This window comes from Ochotona princeps, chromosome 16, assembly GCF_030435755.1.
Source record: "Ochotona princeps isolate mOchPri1 chromosome 16, mOchPri1.hap1, whole genome shotgun sequence".
NCBI classification, from domain to species: domain Eukaryota; kingdom Metazoa; phylum Chordata; class Mammalia; order Lagomorpha; family Ochotonidae; genus Ochotona; species Ochotona princeps.
The window spans coordinates 30,738,674-30,762,861 of record NC_080847.1 but is presented as its reverse complement, the minus strand read 5'-3'; the positions used below and the strand labels follow the sequence as shown (position 1 = coordinate 30,762,861).

Below are 24,188 nucleotides of genomic sequence, written 5' to 3'. Positions count from 1 at the left end.
GCTTGTGGAGTGAATCATCGGACAGAATATCTTTTTTTTTTTTTAAAGATTTATTTTTTTATTTTTATTACAAAGTCAGATATAAAGAGAGGAGAAGAGACAGAGAGGAAGAGCTTCCGTCTGACGGTTCACTCCCCAAGTGACCGCAACGGCCGGTACTGCGCCAAGCTGAAGCTAGGAACCAGGAACCTCTTCCAGGTCTCCCACGCGGGTGCAGGATCCCAAAGTCTTGGGACGTCCTCGACTGCCTTCCCAGGCCACAAGCAGGGAGCTGGATGGGAAGTGGAGCTGCCGGGATCAGAACCTGTGCCCATATGGGATCCCGGTGCGTTCAAGGCGAGGACTTTAGCTGCTAGGCCATGCCGCTGCACCCAAGAATATCTTTCTCTCATCTCTGTACATCTAACTTTCTAATAAAACCAAAATAAATCTTAAAAAAGCCTGAAATTACATGAAATTTCTTTTCTAATCACAATGGAAAAAAATTAGAAACCAAGAACTGAAGAAAAATGGTAAAATCTACAAATTTGTGAAAGTTAAGCTGCACATCTCACACTAATTTCAAAGTTGTGATTTCAAAGAAAACAGAAGGAAAATTATAAAACACCTTGATATAAATGAAACTGAAAACACAATAAAGCATATGACTGGTAAAGGCAGTACTGAAAGAGACATTTCTAGCTGAACTGTAAGAAAACGTCACAATTTTATCCTTCAAAGGACTGGAAGAGCGGGCAGAATCAAGATGGCGGAATAGGGGAAGGACACGTTTAAGCAGATAGAAAAACATTTAATCAGGATGAAGCACAGAGGACACATTCCAGGAAACAGGAGAGGACAGAACAACAGCAGAGGGGTACCTGGAGACTGACACACACAGGAAAGCAGTGGACACAACGGTGTGGTGTTGCAGTGACTGATACTCCAGCAGTATTCAGCTGACGGTGATCTGAACTCCACCAGCAGCCGGAACTCCACCAGCAACCAGGTGGGAAGGGACTTTCACTGGGAGCTTTGGAGGTGAACCTAGACAAAGAACCGTCCGTCCTGCTGGTCCATTGGATTTGACCAGGAGCAGAGACAGAGCAGCAGATCTCAGATGGGCAGTGCGAGAACAGGGTGGTTTTCACAGCCCGGTCAGCCCCCTAGAGCTGAATTGGGTGCCATTTTGCATAAGGAGGCAAAGGCAAAGGAAAAGACTGAGCAAACACTGAGCTGGGAGTGAGCTCATTTCTGACTCAGTGAACTGCATCAACGTGGCATTCTACAGGTTCCACCCAAGACAGATCTGGGTAGCCCTCAGACCTGATGGCCAGCAAATCAAGAACTGTAGTGGTGGTATGTCAGGTGCCATTTTGCGCACAGTAGCAAAAGCTTTAGGACGACAGGGGGCAACAGTGAACTGCACATGTCCTGAGCTCGTGAGAACTCACTGAGTTCTGTGGATTGCACTGGTCCCGCAGGAAAATAATATTGACTGTGGCATTATACAGGTCAAAACAGGTCCGTGAGGCACCCAGACCTAACATCCAACAAGTTCCAACAAGATCAGCACCATCAACAACCTAGCTATATAGGACACCTGGTGTCTCCCTAATCCTGGGACCTGCTCCAATCGGAAGTGGGAAAAAGGTTGTACAGAAAATGGTGCAGCCTCAGCATGGTATAACATGAGGTGGTGGAGAGTGGTGAGCCAGGAGCTGGGACTGTGGAGACCATGATGGAAATCTAACATAAGAATCCAGACCTGGAATTCGCTGGAGAGAGTGGCACAAGTGGCTGCAAGCAAAGAGTTGTGTACCAACTGCAATAAGTAAAATCGCATTGTAGACCTGTGGGTGACACAGCTTAGAAACCTGCCCCAAGGAGAAGACTGCTAACCAGAAGTATAATGATCAAGAGCAAAAGAAGAGACAAAGGCACAATGAATATTACTGAAAACTCCCCTGCAAAGGAGCAAAATCCTATGCCAACCCGAGTTAACTGAGGAAGACATCAAGAAAATGGGGGACACAGAATTCAGAAAACTCATTTTAAAGCTTCTGATCAAAAATGAAAAGCACATACAAGAGTTCAAAGAATTTAAGGAAGCAATAAAGCAAATCAAGGCTGATATATCAGAAATTAAGAACACAGTACAGTGAATTAAAAGTATAACGGAGAGTCTCCAAAGTAGAATGAAGCAAGCAGAAGAAAGAATCTCAGAATTGGAAGATATTTCCTGTCACCAGGGAGAAGCAAACAAAAAGCTGGAAGCAGAGCTGGGTCAGCCTAAAAAAGTATTCCAGAATTGAAAGACAGTATCAAGCAGGCAAATATAAGAATTATGGGAGTCGGGCCTGGCACCATGGTCTGGTGGCTAAAGTCCTCGTCTTGAACGCACCGGGATCCCATATGGGCACCGGTTCTAATCCCAGCAGCTCCACTTCCCATCCAGTTCCCTGCTTGTGGCCTGGGAAAGCAGTTGAGGACGGCCCAATGCATTGGGACCCTGCACCCGTGTGGGAGACCCAGAAGAGGTTCCTGATTCCCGGCTTTGGATCAGCGCACATCGGCCCATTGCGGTCACTTGGGGAGTAAATCATCGGACGGAGGATCTTCCTCTCTGTCTCTCTTCCTCTCTGTATACCTGACTTTGTAATTAAAAAAAAAAAAAAGAATTATGGGAGTCCCAGAAGGTGCAGAAAGAGAAGCTGGTTTTACAAATATATTTCATGAAATAATAAAGGAAAATTTCCCTAATCTGGAGAAAGAATTGGGAAACAACATCCAGGAGGGGCACAGAACTCCCAACAGGCTTGACCAAAAGCGATCTTCACCATGACATATGATCAACAAGCTCTCTTCAATTGAACATAAGGAAAAGATCCTTAAATGTGCACGTGAAAAAAATCAATTGACATATAAAGGAATGCCAATTAAACTTACAGGAGATCTCTCACAGGAAACTCTACAGGCAAGAAGAGAATGGAGTGACATATTCCAGATTCTAAAAGAAAACAATTGTCGGCCCAGGATAACATATCCAGCAAAGCTTTCTTTTGTTTTTGAAAATGAAATAAAATTCTTCCACAGTAAAGAAAAGTTAAAAGAATTTGCCTCTTTCAAACCTGCCTTACAAATGATACTTCAAGATGTTCTCTTGACAGAGAAGAGGAATAGCACCTACCAAAACCAAAGGCAAATGGGAAGAACATCCCAGTAAAATGACAGCAGAAGACTAAACCAATGAACAACCCATTCCTAAAATGACAGGATCAAAGTACCACCCATGTATATTAAACTCTGAATGTAAATGCCTTAAGCTCAATCAAACGTCATAGATTAGTAGACTGGATTAAAAAACAAAACTCATCTATTTGTTGTCTAGAAGAGACACACTTCACCAACAAAAATTAGTGGAAACTATATCGCATGGGATTTGATGTTTTCTGTTAGTTTTATCTCTTCAAAACACTTTTTTCTGATTAAATCATTCAATGACTCATAGATCATAGAGTAGCATCATTTTCTTCAAGAAGGTTCTTGATTTTCATTTCTTCAGCTACACGTTAGTCATTTAGTAGCATGTTATTTAACTTCTTGGTGTTGTTAGTTTCTTTTCTCTGCCTGATGTTGATTTTGTTTTGTGTCTTTTCATTTAAGGGGATGTATAGTTGCTGTGTAATGGAGACTGTCATATCTAGTAACATGTATTTAAATTCATGGCATTGTAAATTTCTATTTTTCTTTCTATTGATTTTGTATTATAACTTTTCATTTAAGGGGATGTACAGTAGCTGTGAAATGGAGACTAACATCCAGATGTGAGGATACAATGTAGTATGCATTTCTGTTTCCAGACAAAGATGGACTTACAATGAAACTGTTTACTATATCTTGACAATAGGATGCTGGACTCTCTGCCATTGTCCATGCCCTTAATGATGGACATATGACTGTGTATGAAGAACTATTCTTTAGTAATGATATAGAGGAACTAGGTGGGGGGGTGAATTGGTGGTGGGATAATGGAAATACCAGGAGCCTATGGAACTATATCATAAAATGACAATAAGAAGAAGAAAATTAAAAAAAAAAGCTGGAAGAGCAAAAGACAATGTAAAAGTAATAAAGTGATAAATATTAAAGATTTAAAAAAATAGATATGAAAACCTCAAAAGTTGGTTCTTTGTTAAGACAGTAAGACTGATAAACCTTTGGCTACAAAAAGGGGTCCAGTTGTAAAAGTCAGAAATGCAGGTGGGAACTATACTGTGAACCTTGCATACATACAGAGAATGAGTGATGTTAAGAACAATCGTATGTCAAATATAACACATCGTTAACCTACATTAAAAATTCTTAAAAGCATATATCTCACTAAAACTGTACCACAAATAAAAAATCTAGTAAATCTTACCACTGTCAGGGGCTGATACAGTAATCAAAACCTCTCAAAAAGAAAGGGTATTCATGATGATTTCTACGAAACATGAAAAAGTGTAACAACAATCCTTCAAGTCTTTCAAAAAGCTGAAGGAATAGAAGCACTTTATACTTACTCCATTAAAGTTAGCACTACCCTTATACTGAAGCTAAAGATACAGAAAATGAAAATATACAGCAATTTCCATTATGGAAATCCTCAACAAAATACTACTACAGAATTCAGCAACATGTAAAAGGATTATACACCATGATCAGCTGGAATTTTTTTTTTTAGCAATTCTGTAAATATTTTATTCAAATTACAGTTTGAGATGCCACATCTACATTCACAGCAGTTTCTTTCTTTCACATATATATATGAATATATATATTTATTTTAAATTTTGAATTTTTGAATTATGTGGTACAATTTCAAATAGGCTGGGATTCCCCAAACTCCCACCCCCAATCTTTCTTTCTTGTTTGTTTTTTAAAGACATCTATTTTTATTTGAAAGGCAGATTTACAGAGAGTAGAGACAGAGACAGAAAGATCTTCCATCTGCTGGTTCATTCCCCAAATAGCCACAATAGTCAGAGCAAAGTCTCCCTGAAGACAGGAGCCAGGAGCTTGATCAGCTGGAATTTATTCTTAATATGCAAGGATTGCTCAATGTACAAAATTAATCAAAGTGACATCACACACATTAATTTAATGAAAGGAAAAATCATACATGATGATCTTAATTGATAAGCAAAAGGGTTTGACCAAATCCAATATTCTTCTGTGACATAATAATAGATCAGGACTAGAAGGAAATTTCCTTAACAATGATAAAGGCCACGACTAAAACACTCACAACTAACATCCTAGTCAGTCCAAGTTTTTCCAGTAAGATCAGTAACAAGAAAAGATTGCCCCTCCCACTTCTATTCAACATAATTGTGGAGTTCTATCTAGCACGAGAAAGCAAGAAAAGGAAATAAGGCATCCAAATTGTTAAGAAAAACACAAAATTACCCCTAAATGCAGATAATATGGCATTATATGCAGAAAATCCTAAAGATCACACTCCACTGCCAATGAATTAAGTAAAAATATAGGATGTAAAATCAATAAATAAAATCAATTGCATGTTTTCTAAACATTAACAATAAAAAACAGAAAAGGAAATTAATAATCCCATTTATATTTACATCAGAAACAGTATACAGCTAGAATTAATGTAATGAAGGTGAAAAAAGATTAGTATGTTTAGAAATACATCTGCAGGAAGAAATTACAGAGGACTAATGGGAAGGTATTCTATATTCATAGACTGGAAGACTTAACGTGAATTAGTTGGGTGGGCAAAGCCCTCTGAGATAGTAGATGTCAGAGAAAGTGTAGGTGAAGTTTATTGGTGGGGAGATGAAAAACGCTAAGACGAAAGTTACCAACCAAGGAACTGGGAAAGAGGTGGATCCTAACAATGTTATCCCTAAGCAAGAAGAGAGGAGGAGGCGGTCCTTCCTGGGTTGCACTAGGAAGAAAACCTCCCCTGAGGGTTTTCCAAACATTATCTGGAAGAAGTGTGGCTGTAAAGGTCGCTTTGCAAAGACTGTTTCGGGCTGCCAGGTGGGACCAGAGACTCTGGCACCTGGTGAGGAAGAGGAGAGCAAGCAAAGTCAGCAGAACTTGAACAAGCCTGACCATCTCAAAGAATTCTAGAAAAAGAACAAAAAGAAACTCATCTGACAGCTGAGACTGCGAGTGACTCGGGCAAGAGGGCCAGGCACACATCCTGACAGCAAGACAGCAGAGGGTAGAAACAGCAACAGCAGCACAAGAGCCGTACGGAGTGACAGGCGGAGGAGCAGGACCGATGGGGGAGAGATTAAGCAGCCAGCAGGCCTGTGCTGGGAAGCCCTAGCTCCTGAAAACTTCATGTGGCCTGCTAAGCCACTGACCTTGCTCCCATGGGAGATGGCTTTTTTTTTTTTTCCTGCAGCATGCAAGCTGAAAAGCAACTGCTTAGCTGTTACTGTTTCCTTATTACTCCTGGTTCCTTTGCAGCGATCCCAGCAGAGCACCCATTCATTCACCCAACTTCCTTTATTCCTGGAAGAGCCTGTTACCCTCCCCAGCTGCTACTGCTTGGGCTGAATTCCCACCAGGAGTCTAGACTAAATCCACAGGTCCTGTTGTGGAGTTATATATGGCTGTGTTTGGAAACGGTGATTTGCCCCCTTCCCGTTGGTCTGACTTTGGCCAATTTGTGGGTAGCCTGTGGCATCTAGCACAGGGAAAGAAACGGGCTGGCAACAGAAAGGAGAGCACTTTTTCTGCTCCCCAATACCATTCTCCTGTGCTAGAAATGACAGCCAGAAATCACAATCAGGAGCATTTGCAATGTGGTTACGCTGGTGTATGACAGCTCAACAGACCACTGTACCAGCGAGCTAACCCAAGATCATCACTCTCTGTTGTATCTGCGATCACGTGAGTCAGCTGGTTCCACTTCAGGTCCCTGCTTAAATTCCTGGCAGTTAAAAAGAGAAAGGAAAAATCACCAAAACCCTTCAGAAAGGGTACTGGCAACATCTAACTACTTGTGACTTACAGCTTTTGATCAAGACGTAACTTCAACCACATTTAAAATACATATTCCACGAATAAAGGAATTGTTATTGTTAACAGGTACAAAATATCTGGAGTAACTCATGTGATAGACAGCCTGAGTAAAGATGGGACAATGTTCTGCACAGCTAAAACAGAAAATAAGAATGGTCTTCTATGGGATGATTTCCAGTACATATTGGTAAGTGAAAAATGCCAATCCAGAGAATACTGCTGCACTCATGTTAAAAAAGGATGGGTGAGATAAGCACAAACATACCCACGTGCCTGTCACGAAGGCCTACACAGACCGAGTAAGAACAGCACACCAAGAATGAGGGGACGAGCCTGGGGCAGTTGAGACGGCACGGAACACACCTTTCAAATCTTTTTGTGTAACTCAGGGAACAAGCGTCATATCCAAAATAAGAGCAATTTAGAGTAACCATGGTGTGACAGGAGGCAACAAATACAAACAGTCTCAAAACTGATCTAAGCAGATTATAAATAAGGTGACATGACCACACGGCGAGAGAAAAACAGTCAGATTAAGGAACTATTTTGACAGTAATGCTAAAAAGAACTGCACACAGACAAAATACTCTGATAGGAAATGTGTCACAGGGATAGGGTTAGTAATCCTGTAATTATGTGTATAATAGGGTAGAACAATTTTTTTTTATATAATTAGGGTTGCATTTCTTACTACAAGCAAGGGACCCCTGGAAATGTGAATGGTTCTAGGGTTGTTTCAGACAGTGGTGCCAGAAAGCGAAGGATTAAAAAATAATTGTGTACACTTACATAAGAGGCAATCTCGAGAAAGTCCTAATGACTAAAGCTTGATCTCTAACCAATAAAATAACATATTATGGAAAAGCAGCATTATAATGTAACAGAATAATAAAATCCTTATGAACTCACACTGGTTTAAGTAACTGAATAGAGTGAAGCTGAGCTGGCTCTTACAAGAGAATTCTAATAAATACATGTAGAAAGGATCGTGGAACTTGAAAATTAGTAATAACTATACAGGTAGAAAGCACCACTGACCACTGCAATGAATGAGTGCAAGGTTACTCGCATGACCTCAAAGAAACAGTAATTTGACAGTGCAGACACCCTTCAGATGGCACCTTAATGACAGGACTGAAGCTCATGCCCCTGGCAGTGGTCAGTCAGTGCTGTGGACTCCTGCTTCACTGGTATGATCTGCTGAGAAAGTCTCAGCATTTCTGTGGTGTTCCTGACAGCAACGCATATCCTTAATGGAATCCATATGAAAACACTGGACAAAAGTCAAACTGATGAGTATCTGCACTAAATAACTTCTTCGCGCACTCTTCAAACGTATCAGTATCATGAAAGACCAAGAAAAACTGACCACCAAAGACAGAGCGGAGCAGGGACGCAGGGATGCAGGACACCTGAAAGCAATATAGGAAACACCACCGGCAGAACTGGCGGTATCTGAATGAGATCCACCGATTAGGCAGTTGACACTGTATCCATGCTCACTTTGCAGTTTTGCCGTGATTTTGCCAAGACACAGAAGAACTCTAAGGGGAATCTAAGCAAAGTACATATGAGAATGCTACAATTGTTATGACTTTCTGAAAGTTGAAAACTTAAAAATAAAGAAAAGAGCATGTTTAAATTTGGGGGACTGTGATTTGGTATGTTCATAATTATTTACCAAGCTGAACAAATATTTCTAATTATTATCTTTATATCAGATAATCTTGAGGAAGTGTCTCTACAAACGTGTAATGCTTACCATTTATTTGAGAAGTGTAGTGATTATTTTTAGCCGTTAGGCCATGCCGCTGCCCCCCCATGTGGTGATTATTTCTAACCACGACAGTGAACTCCTTGAGAACAGACTCAGATGCCTACATCCTCTGTAACTTGTAGTTCCACCAGGTTAATGTTCACTAAGTATATTGTAATGGAGTAAAAATTATGTCAAATATTTCAATGATACATGAATTAGTTACTTACGCTCAATAAAGGAAGTAAAGAGCATTCTAAATCTGCTAAGCCGGCTGCCTTCATCTGCCCACATCCGTATCACTCCAACTCCTGTTTTCAGCATCACGTCATTGGCCACAGTGCTGCAGAACTTAGCCTTCAGATTTTCAATAGAACTGCTTCCATCATAGACTGCGACGAAGTTTCTCTTGCATTCATTTGAGTGCTCCATTTGATAATCTAGGAACCTCAGATAAATCTGCAACATTAAAACAAAAATACTGCTTCACAAAAAGATCATTTGCGTTTTTCTATTATCCACCGACAAAATCACAGACTGAATAGTATAGCTGAAAGAAAAACATAATAGACAAAAGCCTGAAGCCTGAGTAGTTAATAGAACTAAAAAATTGGTTCTTTCATAATGGGAACAACCATGAAGAAACTGGAGTTCTGTGTTTTGATTATAGAGAAAGATAGCTTCTTGCTCCAGTGAGGCATAACTAGACTACGGATTTCCCTTTTGCAAAAGCAATTTCAAGGGCATTCAGCTAGAGGTTAAGATGCAAATTAAAAGGCCTAAATGACTGTGTCCGGGTTTCACTCCTGGCTCTGGCTCCTAAGCAGCTTCCTGAAGCGAATTCAGAATCTAGAACGTAGTAGTGATGACTCAAGTAATCGGGTTCTTGTTGCTCACATGGGAGACCTGGATTCAGCTGCTGGCTCCCTGGATTGGTTCCAGCTTTTTCCCTTAGGAGAAAAAGCAGTCTCATGGTACCAACAAAGAACAGTCACTCATAATTCTATCAAACAGTGCGATTAAACAGTGAGCTTCTTTCCAGTCTGTACATTTTAAAGCCTAAGTTTCACTGTAATATGTGTAATACACAGAAAGCCTGCCTTTGCTGTTACACATCCAAAGTGTTCTTTTACAGTCTATACTCTGTACAGCCATATTCACTCCTAGGTTTTTCTTTCAGGATAGAATTCCTGTTTCATACCTCCTTTTTTTCAAAGATTTTACTCTTTAAATAACTATGTCAACATTTCAGACAAAATATGAACTATACCATCCAAATAAGTATTATTAGCACCGTCTTTAAACTTTACAGACATTTGGCTACTTAGCACTAAGATTTCTTAAAATACATTTGGTCCATTCTTGTTTGAAGATTTCCTTTGCATGGTGGGCTTACAAGGACTTTAAGCATTAATGTCTGGAAGAATCTAATGAAGTCATGTCATGATTTATAGGTACAGAGACTCAGCAATGTCACCAGGTTACTAAAGGCAAGGATCTGAGTTCTGATTGGTCTAATTCTGAAGTATGTGTCATTCCCAATGTATAGTGTGTCTTACACATTGACATGTCATATTCTCCAGTTGCTCCTATGTGACTCTGCAATTTAAAGAAAATTATGAGTACAGAATGAAGATTTTCTCTGAATTCCATTTGGTTGACGTAGCAAAAAACCACCTCCATCCTTTCAGGTGCTACATAAAACAAAAAAGGTCATGTCACACAGCTTTTCTTTTCTAAAATACTTTGATGGGAGAAAACTAAAAGCAATTAATTAACAAATATAGTTCAAAAAGTTAAGTTTACTTTATTGAAATGACCAGTATGCCACTTTCATGAGATTGATGAAAAATGACTAATGAAATAAGATTTTCATTTAAAACTACAAAGTTCATCGGGATATATTTTAGCATTAACGTGTTTATATATAAATACCATATTTATGTAGATATTTACCATTGACTCTCATTAACTTTTCAATTATTCTGTAATCAAACCACTCTGCTCATGGTTCTATGATAGTGAGCCATCACTTACACTGTAATCATAAGGTCTTCCAACAAGATTACAAGTTAAATTACACCCCACACAACTCTTGCTTATAGAAGGTAATGAGTTAGTGACTGGATTTCTAAAATTGAATTGGCAGAACCAGGTATGGCCAGTCAAGTATTTACTTTCTGCTTTTATTTCAACAGCAAGATACGTACCCTTCAAAGATATATATCTATATCTATATAGATATATAGATACCTATATATAGATATAGATATATATCTCAATACTTAAATATAAACATTGTGATAAGAATGGCATTCTTTCCTATTATGAACCAGTTAATAATTCAACCAATTTTCAGAAAACATTTTCAGAAATGGAACCCTCAGAAAGTTACCACTGATAAATGGACTACAATACTTGGATACGCTGCATTGTCAAAACACTGACATCTTTTTTAAAGAGTATTTCTCTTGAACATCATCCATTAACTGTTTCATCTCATTTTGAATACCCGAAAGTTATGACCTGTGTAACATTTTTTCTTTAAAAATTTAAAAACCTTTAAAATTTAAAATGAAAATTCACTTAACAATAAAATCTAATCACATTCCCATGTCAACTGTGCATCAAATTTTAACCGTTAATTTTCAAAAAAGCAGCATTCTCTAGCAGTCAATACTTGAAATACCTCCAATTTATATAAATATGGAATTATTTCTTTACAAATACTTCAATGAAGAGTAAGATCTAAGAAACAATGTTTGAGTTTATTTAAAGTATTTAATTCTTGTACTGCTAATGTTCTCTATTTTCCCAATATTCTTCCTAATTAGCTATTTTGAATGATTTAATTCCTATACCTTTTGAAAATTTTTGTAAGATTTATTTGTTTTTATTACAAAGTCAGATATACAGAGAGGAGAGACAGAGAGGAAGATCTTCCGTCCGATGATTCACTCCCCAAGTGACTGCAACGGCCGGTGCTGCGCCGATCTGAAGTCGGGAACCTGGAACCTCTTCCAGGTCTCCCACGTGGGTGCAGTGTCCCAATGCATTGGGTCGTCCTCGACTGCTTTCCCAGGCCACAAGCAGGGAGCTGGATGGGAAGTGGAGCTGCCGGGATCAGAACCGGTGCCCATATGGGATCCCGGCATGTTCAAGGCGAGGACTTTTAGCCACTAGGCCATGCTGCCGGGCCCTACCTTTTGAAATTTTAGGAATCTTTAAAATCACAACTGATGGAGGCCATGCAGTAGGTGTGTATAGCACGAAGGTGTGAAGAGAACAGCTCCCTGACTGGCAGGGCCCGGGGAGCTACCAGCTGCTTAGCAGGGCTAAGTGGATTCATCTCTGACCACCTAGACGCAGTTTTCACTCCCCCTCGCATGGACTCTCAACCACCCCACTATGTAATCTAGTGAGGCATTGTCTGCCCCTGTGAGATGGCTTTTACAACCAACATGAGCTTAAGAGTTAGTGTTACTGAGGATGTCCTGGTGAGTGGGCCTTTAACTACACACAGGAGTATAATTAAGTCTGTGCTGTTTACCCATTGCCAGAAAATCTGGCCCAGATATTTATCATGCTTTCAGGGGAACGGCTTGATAAGAGGAACCCTAAAAGTTATCCTGTTACTGTGACCCTAAAAGGCCATACTGCTATGACGAAGAATATAGCTACTGTAACCCTGAAGCCTATCCTGCTAAGGCAAAAAAATATGGTTACTGTGGTCTTAAAGGTTAGCCTGTCCTTGCAATTCTTTAGAATATAGAAAATGTAGCTGTTTTAGTTGTTTTCATAAATTTTTAGCTAGAGGAAATACAGGGTGATTTCACTAACATCATAAAGATATATTTTTGATTATTGTTTGATCACTTATGAAGTTGTAGAGCCTGCAGTTGTAGAGGAATGTAATGTTTATAACTTTTTGTCTTAGATCTTCATGTTTTTTCTCTCTTGATGTATTTCTCCCATTTAGTGATAGATAAGTTGTAGAATAAGAATTGCATTAGGAGTGTATTACTGCATAAGATGTGTTGTCTACTGAGAAACTCTTGGTTGCAACGTTGGAATGGATAATGCCTTGTCTAATACTGAAACAATTTGTAGAATTGTCTTTGGAAACACTCACTCATCCATTGTAGAGTTGAAACTTAAATAGAGTAACTTAGCTCATTGCTAACTGCAATTCTTTCCGCCGTTTTTACCCTTGCTTTACTTGTTTGGTTAACAAACTGTGAGCTTACAGACCTATGGCCAACTAATGTCAATAATCCTGATCCCCATAGAACAAGGCCCCAGTCCTTTTAACTCATACAAGATAGGGGTCTGGTTGATGCAGATGGCGCCTAGGTTATAGCCCAGACCTGAGGAGAGCAGATGAAGACTGGCAAGCCAAGATAAGCAAGGAATGTGGAATCCTTCCTCAATCATTTCTCAAGAAGTTGTAAATTGTGCCCCCCTGAAGCTATGTTAATATGCCCCTAAGAAAAAACTTTGTACTGCTTCTATATAAATAAAGCGGACAGCTTTCTCGCTTTGTCCACTACGATCAAGGAATCTGGTGGTCCGTCTCCTTTCTTTCTCTCTTCAGGCCTCATCCACGCACCCTTCCCGAGCTCCGAACCTCGGCTGGAGCTGGACTCCGGCACACAACATTTTGAAATATTTTAAATTGCATCAATTACAGAAAGAAATCATCATTTGCACATTCTCCTAAGGGTTGTCTGGCTTCCTTCTGCCTTCAAGACAAAATCTTCCATGAACATTGCTGCAGTCTCCTTCCACACACAGGCCTACACCGTTGCTGTGTGCAGCACATTGTTTTCAGCTTTGCCAAAGATCATCAAACTGCTTTCTAAAGTTGTAACAAACTTAACAGCTACAGCAAGAATTCCATTAAAAGGATTTCATTCCCCTCTGCTGCAGCCTCTTGTGCTGCTCCTGTGCAGTCAAAATCGCCTCCAGCCTTCATCCCTGGTGACCACGGTCTAATTCCTGTCCCACAGCTGGCACCTAAGTCAAATCGTCACATATTTAGCCTTTTTGGAGTCTAGATTCTTTCACCTGGCATGATATATTTGAGAATTTATTTTTATTGCTGAATGTATTTCACTATACAGATGTATCAGTTTATTTTGAAAATAGTTAAATAACTGGGTCGCTTCCAGTTTCTAGCTAGTAAACATTTACACAAGGGTTCCTTGTGTGAACATCAGCTTTCTTTTTTCCTGTATCTATGTCCAGGAAAGACTGCCGAGTCATATGGCACTTTCATAGGAAGCCAGATGTTTCCCAGAGTGGCTAAATGATTTTACATTGCTGCCAGAAATGTACAAGAATCTCATTTGCTTTACAGTTCCCAGCACTTGGTGTTAATTTTCTTAAAATTGTGGTTTCTTTTTAAAACAAAGGGAATATACTGTCACAAGATGATTTTAATTTGAATCTCATAATGACCAAATCTTTGGTGAATGCCAGTCAAAAATCTGCCCATTTAAAAACTGATTTTTATTCTGAGCTTTGAGTTATGGACACTTTGCAAATTTGCAGATGTTTTCTCCCAAGTTTGGGTGCTTGTCCTTTCAAGAAGCAGCTATCTTTCACAAAGTTCTAAGAAAGGAATACAGTTTATACATTTCTCCTTTATGGATGTCCCTTTGGTGTTATATCTAAGAACTCAAATTCAAAAATTTTCTTGTAAACATTTAATGGGCCCGACGCAGTGGCCTAGCGGCTAAAGTCTTCGCCTTGAATGCGCCGGGATCCCATATGGGCACCAGTTCTAATCCCAGAGGCTCCATTTCCCATCCAGCTCCCTGCTTGTAACCTGGGAAAGCAGTCAAGAATGGCCCAAAGCCTTGGGACCCTGCATGTGCGTGGGAGACCTGGAGGAAGTTCCTGGCTCCCGGCCTTGAACTGGCTCAGTTCTGGCCATTGTGGTCACTTGGGGAGTGAAGCACTGGACGGAAGGTCTTCCTCTCTGTCTCTCCTGCTCTCTGTATATCTGACTTTGCAGTAAAAAATAAATAAAAATCTTAAAAAAACATTTTATGACATCATTTGTGTCATGAAGTAACAGGTATAGGTCAGGGTCCATTTTATTTCAAACTGTCCCAGCACTGTTGGTTGAAGATTACACTTCACCACTGAGCTACCTTCAGATCTGCCCAAAATCAACATATTTGTATAAATCACATTTCCAGACTTCTACTTTGCCCTTTTTTCAGTACCACATTGTCTTGGATGCTGAAGTTTTACAGAAAACTCTTAAAATTACATAGCAAGTCTCCTACCTTTGTTCTTAAAATTATTTTGACTTTCAACTCTTTCCATAAGTTCTAGAAGTAGCATGTCAATATTTATCACAAATGTAGCTGGGACTTCAACTAAAATTGCTTTCCTCTCTATACATCAACCTTGAAAGAACTGGCGTTTTAGCACTGGTGAGCTGTCAACACATACTAAGAGCACATTCCCCACTTGCGGTTCTGTGGCCCCTGCCTTCCCTCCCCTGTCCCATCATGACTGATAAGTTTTCAGTTTACAAATGCTGGGCATACTCAATATCGGGAGAGTCTGTTAGTTCTGAATCATACTATTTCATTAATTTTGAGCTTCAATGACTTGCAGCTGGTACACACAAATTAATTTTTCTATACTGGTTTTGTGTCCTGCAACCTTGCTGAAGAGATTCTTTTGTTACAGGAACTTTTTAATAGATTTTGCAAATAGACAATCATACATCTACAAAATAACAATTGCTCCCCGTTTTGAAAAAAGATCTTAGTTAAATGAGATGGGGAAGGGGAGAGAGCACCTTTTAAGCCCTGATTGATTCCTCCAGTAACTTTAACAGCTAGAGTTGGGCCAGGCCAAAGCCAGGAGGCAGAAGCTTCATCTGGTCTCCCACAAAGACGCAGAAGCCCAAGTGCTTGGGGCATCTTTTGTTGCCTTCCCAGGTACATGCATGGAACAAGAAGGAACTGCACAGGTGCCTACATGGAATGCCAGCATTGAATGTGGCAGCGTACCCAACTCCTTGGACCACCCTCCGTGGCTGTCTCAGGCATATCAGTAGGAGCTGGATCAGAAGTAGAGCAGGTAGGACTCAAACCAGGATTCCAGTTATCCAGGGAGAGGCTAATCTACCTATGCCACAGCTGCAACTTCTAACGTGGTGTTGAACAGGAGTAAGCGTGCTGTCTTGAAGGGGAAGGAATTCGAGCATTCATCACAACATGTTGTGACAGCCACTGGTTAGTAAGAATTGTAGATAGTCGATGAGTCCTCTGTTAGACCTTTCCTGAGGTTTTGGTCATGAGTGAGTATTAAATTTAAATAAGTGAAAAAAATATTTTCTAGTCTTTTACAAGGTAAAGTACACTAAATTTTCAAATTCTGAACCAGCCTTGCTTTTTCTGGACTAAATCAAAGTGGTTGTGCTGGATGTTTTAGATATTACTTGACTAGTTGTTGCTAGTATATTGAGGATTTTCGTATATATTTTCTTGAACGCTCATCAGTTTTTTTACATTTTACTTGTGGTATCAGTAATATGTGTCTGATAAACTTGGAAGTGTACCTATGTCATTTCCTGAAGTGTGTGAAAAACAGATACTATATCTTCCTGAAGTTTTCAGAACAATCTGCTAGTGAATCCACTCCGCCTTGGCATTTTATTAGGTCTCTATGAATCTCATGTTTTGGATAAGTATAGGATGATTCACGTTATGTATTTCTGAAAATGTCTGGACAGTGTACCTTTTGAAGAATTTGTCCATTTCACATAAGTCATCTGACTTCTGAGCAAAAGCTCTTATTTTTTAAATGTTTCTTCTTTACCAATGTTTTCTTCTCCTAGGATGTAAATGATACAAACATTAGACTTTCTGAAACTGCTTAATGGGTTCCTGAAGCTCAATTTGTTTTTAACCTTTTTTTAAACTTCAGATTAATTCCTACTGACTGACTTTTAAGTATACCTCCTCTCATCTCCAATCAGCTGTGGTGCCTATAGAGCATACTTTTAAAAAATCTTCATGTATTTTTCCTTTTAGCTGAAAATTTCTACTCTTTTTTTTTTTGGTGGCTTCATAGGTCCTCTCAAGAAAAATTAAATTATTTATCTGGGAGAGGTACTGAGAGAGGGAGAGAAAAACAGGCATGTCTTATCCATCTGGTTATCCATCCATCTCCAAACGGCTGTGACAGCTAAGCACGGGCCAGGCCAACACCAGCTTCATTGTCTCCCACATCAGTGATTGCGTCATGTTCCCAGGCCACTGGCAGGGAGCCAGATCAGAAAGGCAGAGCAGCTGGGACACGAACCAATGTGTGTACGGAATGCCGGTGTTGCAGTTGGTAGCTCTGCCAGCTACGCAACAATGCCAGTCATTGCAGTTAGATTTCTATGTTGCTTCACTCTTCCCAGGTTTACCTTTACCTTACAAAGTAGTTCTACTGATACTTTAAAAGTTTTGGACACTCTGTTAATTGGATCCTTTTAGCGCTGTGATCTGCAGAGTGTCTTTCATTTAGGAATTGACCAGATTTTCCTGGTCTTTGGTTGAATAAGAATTTTCTGGAAATTTGAGAGGGAGCCTCCAAGTACATGTGCCTTCATCTACCAGTTCACTGATCAAACAGCTGTAACAGCTGCAGCCAGATCTGGGAGCTAGGGAGGCAACCCAGGTTTCCTATGTGAGTTACAGGGACTCCATTATTTGAGACACCACCACCACCTTCCAGGATCTGTGTTGGTGAGAAGATGCAGTGTAGAGCCAGAAATGGGAATTGAACTCAGCCATTCTGAAGTGGGATGTGGGCATGTTAATTGCAAGGCTAAACACCTGTTTGTGTTGTAGTTTTGCTTGCATCTGGATACTACAGTTTACATAGTTTGAGTAAGTCCCCCACATGTTCATATGTCATAAGCTCTGTCCTTAGTGTAGCAATGTTGATAGATAGTAGAATGTTCAAGAGGTAAGAGCTAGTGGATGATGACTCATTATATGACGTGGCTCCGGGTAAAAATTAATGCAGATCTCTTAGGACACCACCTAATTCTCAGAGTTGTTGGGAAAGGAACAATCATGGCCCCAGTGTCTCTCTTGCCCTACCTCACAGCATGACTGTCATAGTCTTCTCACACACACCCCCACTATGCCATCCTCCCTGTCATGTAGTCCAAGCATCTCCACCAAACTCCTAACCAAGGGGGTTATGCTCTTTGACTTCCAGCCTCCACAGCTGACACAAATACTCTACACATTACCTAGCTTCAGATCTCTTATCATAGCGTAAGAAACGGAGTAAGAGTCTCAGACAGCCCGAATATCATTTTGTGAGTTGTGGATTCTGCCAAGACTGTATAAACTGCTGATTTTTGTTATTTGTATTGTTTCATTAGGCAATCAAATGAGGTTTGGATAGCAAGTTCTGTCTCACTTTGTGGGGGTGGCAGTCCCAATATTGGCTCAATTTTCAAAGCATTTGTGGTCTATGTGGGTTTGCTGATTCTCACTTTAACTGCATTGTCAGGATCTGTTCTGACAAGCATTAGTAGATGTTCAAACTTTCTTTGTTAGTCTTGGGCACGGAGCAATTATAAGAAAGGTTTAACATATGCTGTAGAGAATATACAGGTAGTAAGGCAACATATCCATACTGTGTCGGTCTTTGTGCCTAGTCCTTCTATGCTTCATCTGCTAATTACTGATGCAAAAGAATTACCCACTGCAGCTGTAGATTTCTCAACTTATCCTGGTGAACATCCATTTATATTTTGTGTATTTTGAGGATACATTAGTATATACAATTTTAAGTTACTTTATCTTCCTTGTGAATTACTGATGTTCATGATTTCCATTTTTTAATAGTTGTATCAGCTCTCTTTTGATACCTGCCTGGCATTCCTATTCTATTTATTTTTTTACTTTCAAAATTTTCTTGTAAACAGGATACACCTGGATTTTTATTATAGCATTTTATTCATTTATTTTTTTTTCTCAGAAATACCCTTGTTTTTCAATGAGGCTAGTAGGTTATGGAAATTTAGATTAAGAAATAATTTTTCTCTACACACTTCAAAACAATCTTCTGTTGTCTTTAGGCTTTCATTTTTCAGAAAAGGTGTTTTCTTTTCACACAGTTAGAGAGATGGTTCTTTCGTCTATTGGTTCACTCTCTGAAACGGCTGCCTCAGGTAGCACAGAGCCAGGGGCAATCAGGAGCGTCACCTGAGTCTCCCACGTGGTTGGAAGGGGCCATCTGCTGCTGTGTTCCCAGGCACTGGATCTCCAGTGGAGCAGCCTGTGCAGAACCAGCGGCCATACGGGATGCTGGTGCTGCAGGTGTCAGCTTTACCCACCAAGCCACATAACAACCCCAGGGTTTCTATTCTACTACTGATACTTTTGGGTGTCAATCTTAGAATTATCCCTTTGAGAAAATCTTTTTTTCCACTCTGCTTGTTTTAAGAATGTGTCTGTCTTGGGTTTCAATGTAAGGTATCACTTAGAAACTTTTTTTTTCACTTGCCTGGAGTCATTATTTGTCATGCTGTTAATCAAATCTTGAAATATTTTCTAGTAACAGCAAAACAAAACAAAAACAAAAACAAAAACAACTATCACTCCCTCCTAGCACTATGTTTTAGGTAATTTCTTCTGATGTATTTTTCAGTTAACATACTTTGCAAGAAATACCTGCTACAGTCACGAGGGGGAATGGATGGGAAGAATTGCCCAATAACTTTAATGTATGGAAGTTCTCTCTACCTTCATATTTTTTTCCTTAGATACTGAAAACTCTTAAGTTCTTGGGGAATCTGAGAAACTTCTGTTTGTTAACTCTTATTCATGGTGGGTTATGAACAGAGATTCTGCAGATTTTGGGTTGTCAGCCTGCTTGCCTTCTATTCGATGTAAAATTATATCCCATATCTTGATAAAGGTTAGGTCTAGGTATAAAGTCTTAAGAGAGATGCCAGCCTCACTAGTATCTTAAAAAAGGCTCAAGAAAGCAAATCTGGCACCAACGTGTCGTAGTGGGTATCTCTTTTTGTGTTCTATCCTTTCATGTTCTACTTTGTGGGTTCCAGCTTTATGAGAAGAAGTCTCAGAGGGTCACAGAAACCCTACGCCTTTTTTTTTTCAGTGTGTGATTAGAACTTGGCATATCACCCCTCCTGCAACAACAGGTTACTGAAATCAGCCAAGGTAATCTGAATCATCAATATAAATGCTCTAATTTATAGCTGTCTTCGTTCATTTCTGGAGTATACATATGATTCTAAAGGGATATTTACTCAATATTTTCCATTTTTTTTAACAGCTAAGTTTTCTGGGTATTTAAACTACAGTATTTATCATGACTGTAGAGCTGACTTTCAGGGTATGTTCTCCCACTCTTTCCCTCTTCTTTTTCCTATTTTTATACACATATACATTAAACGTAATTTTAATTCCATTGATTTCCCTAGAATAAATTAAAGGCAGAAAGCAAAAGCAGTTAGCAAGCAATCTCAAGCTGTCAGAGTTATTTAAAAACATTCTTGTCTGCAGTACTTTTCAATAAAACTCTCCATGATTATCAGAATATGGTACAGTAAGAGAGAACTAATTCTCAACAAGTTTGTGTTTTACACTGCTAGGGTCACTGTGTGATCTTTGACAGGTTACTTAAACATCTTGCAGCCTTTGCGTCCCTATAAAATAAGGCTTTTAGGAATCCCACTGATCAATACCCGCACTCACCAATCACGAATCCACAGATTTTAAGAATCTTAGTCTTTTAAGATTAACACATTTAACATATGTATAATGCTCCTGAACTTTACATTTCAGTTTATTTAAATAAAACATGAATCTTAATAGCACCCTCAAAAGTGACAAGGTTTTAAAATGCTTAGTATCAGATTATATAATGATGATCTTTTTTGCACAAACTGAAATAATACATCTAACAAACTATCTCGTTACACATGTCCTCTGAGGTGACCCGTTAGATAGCAATACCTTAGCTTTTGGAGTGGCCTTAATTGTCCATATGCAATCAACTGCTTGGCCAGGTTTTGTTTTTTCTTCTTGTTCCACCTGACTAGAACGTACTATTCCATCAGCTCCTGAGAGCTCAAACTGGCAATCTAGAAGAAATAAATCAATGATGTTGAAAGGAAAATAAGATTGCTTCAAAAAGTCACAGGGAGAAAGAGGTAATATACTAAACCTGGGATGGGATTTAAAATACCTCCTAGGTAGGTAAAATCTGGATCTGTAACAGAAAAGAGAAGAAAGTCACAGCATTGAAATAGTTACTGCACAGCCAACATCTTAAGTTATTCCTAAAGCCTCAGTAAACACCAAGGTAAGAGAATTTTTCAACAACATTGCATATATATAATTGGCCACTTGGAAACTCACTTATATTTATGCTTTTAATTCCACGATATATTCAAATGTATTTATGTTACTTGAAAGCTCACTTCAATGGTCAAAAACAGTTGCCAGACAATTATATATAAAAAAAGTTTGCACAATACAGTGGACTATTATACACCCTTAAAAAGAAATATAATACCTTTTTGCTCAATCATATTAAATTTACCTTCTAAATTTTTGTTTAAAGAATAATTACTGTCTTAAGACACTACAAATCTACTTACCACCACTGAATTGTGAACTGAGAAATGATTAAACAGTAAACTTTGTTAAATGCATTCTACTACAATAAAAATAAGTCAATACAACTAGAAAACTGGTATTTTAAAAGCATGTGAAACTCAGACAAGAACTTTATTACGTCACATTTCCAGAATGAAAACGCTGAGGAACTGTCTCAGAATCATCAGCCTGGCAAACCTATTTAAGCACACACTTCACTGTAAATAAGTGGATGCTTCATTCTTTTTTAAATTGTTATCTTTAATCCCAGACACTGTAGGAAGTTATCGAACTACATACTGAAAAAGTAGGAAAATATTATTAGCTTAATTTACAAAAAATCTTGTAGACTGTTCTTTTAAGACTAAACTTTTCCTTGCTAAAAGGGAAAAACCAATATATATTTCACACTAAATCCTTTGTGGAGAAATGTCAAACAGAAATTTAAACGGGATCAGGGAAGGGAGAAAGTCATAGGTACTATCTGGCAAATTAATAAGAATCTCTTCATAGGTAGGCATGAATTCCAGAATATTGTAATCATTGCTCTGGAATATATATAACTGTAACAGTTATCGCCTGAAAGTGACAGTTCATTAGGAGCTTCCATGTCAGTAATTACCACCAATAGCTTAGAGAACTTTACTTTAAAAATGCTAACTTCTCAGTATTGTTAATGGATTTCAGAAAAAAATTGTAATCCAGTCCTGGTTTTGCTATTATGTAATTCAAAAAAAATCAGTTTAAACTGGCTTATTATGTAATTCTCCTGACATTTCTGTCATTACTTTAAAATACTGTGTACAGAAACTGAGGCATGATGAAATGCAAATAAATGGTAAAAGTCTAACTCAAGTATTTTATAATTTGTATTTAACTATATGCCATATAAAGATGCTCTCATGATATTTAAAACTAAAGGAAAGAAACTGTTTTTCCTCAAATTAAGCATTTTTACATGTATAGCTGGCAAATTAAACCATTTTTCTGTCATTGTAACAACATATCTGAGGTAAGCTACTTTACACAGAAAACTAACTTATCCAGTGCTGGAGGGTTCACGGTCATGACACCTCCATCAGACTGGCTCTGGTGAAGGTGTCAGTGGGAGTGGCATTAAAATGGAGATCATAACACACACACACACACAATGAAGCCAAAGAGTATGGACTGTTCCTGCTTCTCCTATGGGGTCCCATCTCTTAAAATGGCCTCACCACCTGTATAAGCACTACACTGAGGACCAAGCCGTGAGGACAAACCACATACAAACTATGGCAATTGGCTGACTTTTGTTTTTTAATGTCTAACAGCATTGTTTGATTCCTGCTTTTTCTGTTTTAAAATAATCTTCCATGAGAAAGAGTTAGAGATGAAAGACAAAGATTGATCTTCCGTCTTTCATCTCTGTAACTCTCTCTGGCTTCTGGCTGTCCCAACCAAGGGAGGTGAAGCCAGAAGCTAGACTTCATCTAAGTCTCCCACGCGGCTGGCAGGGGCCAAAACACTTCGGCAATTTTTCCACTGCAATTCCCAGGCCACTAACAGGAAGTTGGTTTGGAAGTGGAGCAGCAAGACAGGAACCAGCACCCAGGTGGGATGCCAGCATCCCAGGTGTCCATTCTACTTGCTGCGCCATTAAAGCTGGCACCTATTTTTTTTCTTACAAGAGGTCTATACTTACAAAGAACCAATTCATGTGTAAAATTTTGAAACAATGTCACAATGACACTGAAGTTTCAATACTTCAGTTAACTGGTATAACAATATAAGCAAACATCTGACCAATAAAACCAGATCAGTTATTTCAATACAGATTATTGGCTCTTAAGTTTATGTGAACTGCTACAAAAGGCAGAATATTCCATGTATAGCCTAGTCAAACATTTACTTTCCCTGGCATTTTTTAAAAGGCTCACTAGTTACTTTTTTAGATTTTTATTTAAAACAATTGTATTTATTATTGAGGCACACAGATGGACAGAGTATTCGTATCTACTGGATCACTCTCTAAATACCTGTAACAGCTCCAGGCCAGAGCAGGAGCCTGTATGCGAAAGCAGAAACAAGGTCTCTCGGAGTAAGTTGTTCTGGTTGCTGGTTGGTCTTGTGGTGGATCTCTTGCATGCATTTGTTAAGGGATCTTAAAAAGAAGTTAAATCTTTAGTCCTAGTAGGGTGATCAGCAGGCCACAACATAAGAGGAAAGAAATGCCCGGGGGCAGTCAGCTAACAACATATGCAAGGATCCTTTTGAGGGAACTCCTTTTACGGACTAATACATTCTGTCGATTTTGGAAGTTTCCAATTCAATCTAACTACAAGTATTTATCCACGTATAGCACAAGTTATTTGTGATAGCACAAATAGTATCTTGTACAGGAAGGCAGTAACCTAATGCAGTTTGGTCATTCAGGGCTACATAAGCAAGGGACTCTAAAGATTCTAGTAGCTAAAGAAAGGGAATGAATAATTGTAATGCTGTAGAAAAGTTGGCAAAGGGACGTGGACAATCCAGTAACACAGAGCAAGAAAATAATAGCAAAGAGGGTTCTGCAAGTTTGAACTACTTGCAGGTTCATTTGAAGGCTCTACTGGTCTGGTGTCAATTTATGGGAAGCAGGTTGCTCAGCTATTGTCTGCTGCTTGTTGTTTGATTCTGGTCACTTTGATCTTTGTGCTGGGGATAGATGTGAGATGTACTTAGCAGGAGGGTTAGTGGCTTTTTTAAAATTAAGAGATATA

General features: G+C 39.0%; 1 protein-coding gene across 2 annotated transcripts in view; it reads right to left on the bottom strand.

Annotated features, from left to right (window-relative positions):
* NETO2 (neuropilin and tolloid like 2) overlaps positions 1 to 24,188 on the bottom strand; it is a 55,855-nt gene that overhangs the window by 12,266 nt on the left and 19,401 nt on the right. Inside the window, exons 5-7 of one of the 2 annotated variants that reach the window (XM_058674762.1) lie at positions 21,011 to 21,055; positions 20,800 to 20,927; positions 9,010 to 9,238 (exon numbers count right to left, since the gene is read on the bottom strand). In XM_058674762.1, coding sequence (XP_058530745.1) covers positions 9,010 to 9,238; positions 20,800 to 20,927; positions 21,011 to 21,055 — 402 coding nt within the window. The remainder of the gene's footprint in view (positions 1 to 9,009; positions 9,239 to 20,799; positions 20,928 to 21,010; positions 21,056 to 24,188) is intronic. The other variant, XM_058674763.1, reaches the window with a different exon arrangement.